Source organism: Nanorana parkeri, unplaced genomic scaffold (assembly GCF_000935625.1).
Source record: "Nanorana parkeri isolate BGI_ZX_2015 unplaced genomic scaffold, ASM93562v1 scaffold7, whole genome shotgun sequence".
NCBI classification, from domain to species: domain Eukaryota; kingdom Metazoa; phylum Chordata; class Amphibia; order Anura; family Dicroglossidae; genus Nanorana; species Nanorana parkeri.
The window spans coordinates 4,004,171-4,010,170 of NW_017306275.1; the positions used below are offsets into that span (position 1 = coordinate 4,004,171).

At 36.4% G+C, this 6,000-nt stretch overlaps 1 protein-coding gene across 9 annotated transcripts in view; it reads left to right on the top strand.

Moving 5' to 3' along the window:
* PTPRM (protein tyrosine phosphatase, receptor type M) overlaps nucleotides 1-6,000 on the top strand; it is a 606,372-nt gene that overhangs the window by 416,974 nt on the left and 183,398 nt on the right. For 5 of the 9 annotated variants that reach the window (XM_018553724.1, XM_018553732.1, XM_018553757.1 and 2 more), the window contains one exon: nucleotides 1,966-1,995. The exons of the other annotated variants lie outside the window; for them this stretch is intronic. In XM_018553724.1, the coding sequence (XP_018409226.1) occupies nucleotides 1,966-1,995 (30 nt within the window). The remainder of the gene's footprint in view (nucleotides 1-1,965; nucleotides 1,996-6,000) is intronic. 9 annotated transcript variants of the gene reach the window in all.

Here is a 6,000-nt window from a genome sequence, read left to right on the forward strand (position 1 = left end):
ATTACTAAACATTTCTAAAGGTGTGTTTGTTGTTATTTTAAAGATATGGGTAAAGGTTCACTTTAGGAACAGCCAATAATAACCCTTAGTGGCACTGATCCTGACAGCATGCCAGGATCAATGTCACTAAAGGTATCTGATCATTCCCAGAATGATCAGAAGCGTGCCACAAAAACTGGTAGCTAAAAGTTTCTATTCTGAAACATTTAGAAAAAACCCAGTACACATAGGGATCCCGACCTGTACCAGCTGTCAAACAGTGACAGCAAGTGCGGTAAATACCACTCTCCTATCACTGTCAGACACCTGATCCCTGAAAGGCATCAGATGTCTATAAAAGCTTAACTCTTTCATGCCTCAATACCCCTGTTACTGTTAAGGGGTTAAAGCTTAACTCAAGCAAAATTTTTGAAATGCATGTAGTTCTGCATAATAGGTGGTCCCATATGATATAATAACTGTGGGAATGTCCCCAAAATAAAACTATAAGTATCCATTAAATGGTATGGTGTATACAGACTGTAAGTATCCAGACTGCTAAATACTTATAGTGCTATAAATATTTAGGGGGCATTCCGACAGTTATTATATTATACGGAGTGGCCTATTATTAAGGATTACATTCATCCTACAAAAAATGTGTTGTGTTTAAGGTTGCTTGAGCTTCCATTCCAACAAGTTGCAAGACAAATGTAGACACTAAAAAGGATCTTATTTACAGTGAGTGAAAAGTAAGAAAAGCTGTACCACGCATAACGTGCAACCTTTATCTTTTAATTACCAACAGTTTCAAAAAGGTTATTGGCTAACCTTAAAGGTGCATTTGAAAATCCTTTCAAAAATATATCCATCATTATCATTTTTATTTCTCATTTTCGCAAATGGATTAGCAAGGGAAAAATGTATTATCATTTTATACTTAAAATAGTGCTGAAAATATTACAACTGACAGGATCATTCATATTCCAGCTGTTCTTTCTGATTATGGTGGCTCTGCGGTTTTAGATCACCAAGGGTATTATTTTGGTGTGTTGGGCCACTAGAGGTGGTAAACACATGAGACGATATGAAATAAACATACACATTATGATCTGAACGTACAGCCTTTAACATTTACAAAACGATGTAATATGAGGACCTGCGTAAACTATTCAATTTATTTGTATACAGTTAGATAGGCCCTTGAACTATATAAGTGTTCATAGGGGTAAAGGAGATTATACAGCCAGATTGTTATCTTTGTGGTGAGCTTAACATATAACCTCCCAAATGTGACACCTGTGTGTCTTGTCTGTTTCATGTGACATTATTAATGTAATTAAATCTCTTGTGTAATATTTTCAGAATTCAGTGGAAGCCATTTTGGTGTTTGGATAACAAGGGTATATGGTGAAATAAAAAGATTGTCTTAAAATAGACACTAGGTAGCTGAATCTCATTAATTGCTATGGGATACACAATAATGTTCTTTACCATGACATTTATACCCTTTTGATTCGTGTCCCTCATCACATTATGAATATACTTCTTATAATCAACTCAGTGTAGCCTCATTAGAACATGACACAATGCATTAATGAGCCCTAGAGTGTAGCATTTCTAGTATGTGATGTTATATCTCAGAGGAACTGTAAGACAAATAGGGTTTCATGATGCAAAGCATAAATAAAGGCAGTAAACATTACAGATGAAAACATTGCTCCATAAGTATGTGCTAGCCAACTCATTAGGATGCAGATGGTGATCAGAGATTTCTTCATAGTGAATGTACAGCAATGTGTCCAACCACTGACTCCGATGTGTTGCATGTCATGTCTGTGATGTAAAATTGCTGCTAGAATCTTTCATTCATGTCACCTGACCTGTTCTCGTTCATCCTGATTTTTCATACATTAATATCTGGCTTTTCTTTCCTTCCATTTCATCTTTACTACCACTGCCTAAATCCTTGCTTCATCATGGCAGAAGAAGCTATAACTCCTACACATATTACCTGTAAGTAAATTTTTGTGCCTAAGTAGTGTCATCCTTTCTGCCATGTTTATCCATGCATGAATATTGAATGCCAACGTTGCCTTACATGTAAGCTTGATAGAAAAATCATTCATACATGTTTTTGGTTTCATCATCCTGTTATGCAGAAATCAGGATGCAATAAAATGTATTAGTGTAGTAAAACCCACACAGGCAAGCAGTTAGAGAGCATGTTTTATCCTAAGATCACTCTGTCCTCCAAGTCATTAGAGAAACATGGAGGCTGGTATTACTGACTTTCCTTCTGAAATGCTAGTTACTTGGCTGCTACGTTGTCCTTCTTGGTTTGCATTTTGTTTATCTGACCCAAAACAAGTATGCACAACAGGCCTTTGACTTTTCTTTAACATTTCTGATCTGTATGCTTGCTCCGGTTAGTGACTCATAAAGTATTAAAGCTAATGGATAACCATAACAGGCAGGCCTTACAGAAGAGGTCATTAATAGCAGCCCCCATATCTCAGGTTTACTTTAATGGAGGCACTTATTTTGCATACATATAAATGGCTGCTGTGCTTAAAGGAGTCACTGACCTAAACAAAGAATGCAGGTCAGAAAATTTAAAGTAAAATTGTTAAAGGTAAAATTGTTAAAAGTAAAAGGTGCATCATTCTAATTGAGGGCCTCAAAAAGTATTGAATATTTGGATCAACACTCATGGAAACCATGCGCACTAAAGAATGCAACCGCACGCCGCGCATGTATCCAGTGTCCCCCAAAAACGTTATTGTCCCAGATGGTCAAGACAAGCGCTCATCTGCATCTTACCACTTTAATGCATTTCATTTAATAAGTGGACTTTATTGTAGTCAAAAGCAGGCAACTAGGATTTTAAAAGTCAGCAATGGCAGCATTTATATTCTCTCTATACAGGCTTTCTTTCAAATCATTCATTCCTGTGAGGAACAAAGCTCCAAAACATAGAAATTCTGAATTCAGTGCTGGACAACATGTGCCAAATTAGCTTTAAATGTCGTTGCTAAGCATACTTGAATATGCTGTATTACCTAAATAGCTGGAGAACATCCCTGATATAATGATAATCCACCTTTGAATTGTTTTATGACTGCAACGATTGTTCTGCTTGCTGCAATGTGACTGCCTTCCATGTGTGTTACCGTGCATTTCAACATGTCGTCCTTACAAATAATAAATATGACCATTCACTTTGAAGAATGTTAGCTAAGTGATCCTGCATGGAACAAATCTATACTTCCAAATGAGGTAACCAATTTAAGGATACATTATATCAGTTAGGCAGTGTAGGGCTATGTTAAGAAACAATCACTGAAGTAGTCATATTGCTCTCTATAACATTTGAACATTATGGAAAATCTCTAGACTCAGGCAAGAATCATCACCTTGTTTTTCTTTAAAACAGTAAATGATCACTCTGCTTGCACCACACAGTTATAGAGTTTGGTCCAGGCATCTTTGACATTCAGGAGTATGTTACTCCTAATGAGACATCTGCATTTATTTGGCACTAGAATTTCAACCTATCTGATTTTGAACTAGACAGTCCAATTTTTGTAACCACTGTCCAATTCGTTCATTGCTATGCAGAGTGTATAATTTTAGCTATCTACAAAGCAAACAATAAGCCCCCCTACCATGCTCATTGTGATTGGTGTACTTACAGGACCCTACTTTTAGTTTTAGATTTTTTTTAATATTATATATTCCTATTGAACCCATTCTTAACTCCTTTCTCCCCTGAGCTTTTGCCATTTTTTTTTAACGTATGTATATAAACTTTTTTTGTTTTCATACATTTTGTTCCTTTGTTTTTGTAGTGTGACATTTCATGAACAAATGAAATGAATGTATATATTTTACAAATGTGCTAATTTTTAATGCTACACAGAAAAGTTAGCATGCAAAACTAATTTAAAAAAAGTTGAATATGAATAAATTAAAAAATGAATAAAATAAACAGAAAAATAAGGGAAGGGAAAGAAGGAGTTAATTAGGGCTGCATAAACTGTCATCATATACAGATCAAAGTCACCCCTGTGGTCTGCAGATGACTGAAACAAAGTAAACACAATGTAAATGTTACATTGCATTTCTGAATCACATTTTTGAACACTTTGCAAGAGTTTTCTATATCATCTTGATGATAAACTGACTCTTTTTGCAATGCCAACTCTTTGCAATGCCAACTCTAGACATGCCACATTCATTTGTGTGCTACACATGCTTTCTCCTTCTGTTTAGGGGGACCAAAAGTTGATAGTGGTATTTGGCACCATAATTCCACAGGTCGACAAGTGTACTTTCAGCAATATCACATATGCAGAATACAGTATGTACAGAAAATAACTGTGTATTGCGTCAATAAGGGAGGACACTGAGCGGTTGTGAGATTAAATGAGGGGGGCAGGTGATGTAGTGAATTATGACAAAGCTGCTACAGACGCACACCCCATGACCATCCCTGCTGACTGCATGTAGATAAATGATGTAATTCATGTATTATGAGTAACAAGGTACCTATAAATGTATAATTTCACTTCATGCTATGTCTATTACGCAGCTGCGTTTATGTTAAAACTAGCCTTTAGTAACATCTGATGTTGTATTCAGTTATTCTAAAGGAACTTAAAACAAGAGATATAATTGTATGGCAAAGTTCCTAAGAGCAGTATCTTTGCAGCTGGTTGGCCAAATAATATATAATTAGGGATTACTGAAGTGTGTGCAAGATGGCAACACAACACTTTGTTGACTTAAAGTGTATGTAAACCCTATCTGAACTTCTCTTATATGCTCCATTTTGGTCTGCTACTGTAAATATCATATATTTTTGTTATTTATGTGCGATAAGTGCAAAACATACCTATTGATTTTGATAAATCTTGTAAACGGGTAACTTCCTGTGCACCCCGCCCGTGCACAAGAAGGAGTTATGGAGATGAGCAGGGGGGAGTGAGATGAGGTCATGGGTAATGCATCAGAAATTTAAGTAGGTAGGGGTGACACCACATGCTTTGAAAATCAGGGCCAAAATGTATCAGAACTGGAGTAGACAAAATCTGGAGTAACTTTACATGGCAACCAATCAGCTTCTCTATTTCATTTTCAAATCTTAACTGAACAAGCAGAAGCGAGAAGCTGATTGGTTGCCTTGGGCAACTGCTTCAGATTCTGTCTACTCCAGTTTTGATAAATTCCCACCACTGTGTTGTCAAGTCAAGAAGGAAAGTAGGAAAGTAGTAGCACACTATATTTATGACACATTAACAGTTATTTGTACATGCAGTGCATGCAGTGCATTTAAAAGGATACAATATAGGGAAATAGGAATGTATTGCAGAGATGTACAAAGTACTTAGTTTGTCCATCATTGGGCAGGTCACATTGCAGGCAGCAAATAACTCCAGTAGCCTGCTATATTCCTTTTACTGGATTACTGAGTCACCATCACAAACCAAATGACCACCTCACTCTGACCGTGGCTGTCTATCTCTGTGCAGTTGCATGCGGTACCCAAATACATTTGTTATTTAGAAAACATGATAAAAGTAAAATCTCTATTTTACCTTAAGATGCTGCTGATACTTTACATATCCCCCTCTGTTTTGTTTTATGCATCATTTTTTTGGGCCAGACTTAAATGTTTGGGTTATATTGCTGAGAAAACTAATTACCTCCAACAAAATTGCTTCTACTCATTTGTTCCACACAATAAATATAATGGCAGAATGTTTGCTCACTTACTGTACATTCTTATTGCTCTAGCAGATGGATTGCAATTTAAAAGTCTGACTTGCATTGATGTTGGCAAACACTTTTCAACCTCACTGAAATGTTCCATGTTCGAATAAAATTGCACTTGTCTCCTTCCGATTTATGTGGTTACACTTAAAGTAGCCATGCATGGCAAGATCTTCTCTTCTCTGTCTCTGGTTGTAATTGTGAGGAGAGTAATGTTGGAACAACTAAATTTTTACCACCTGGGGC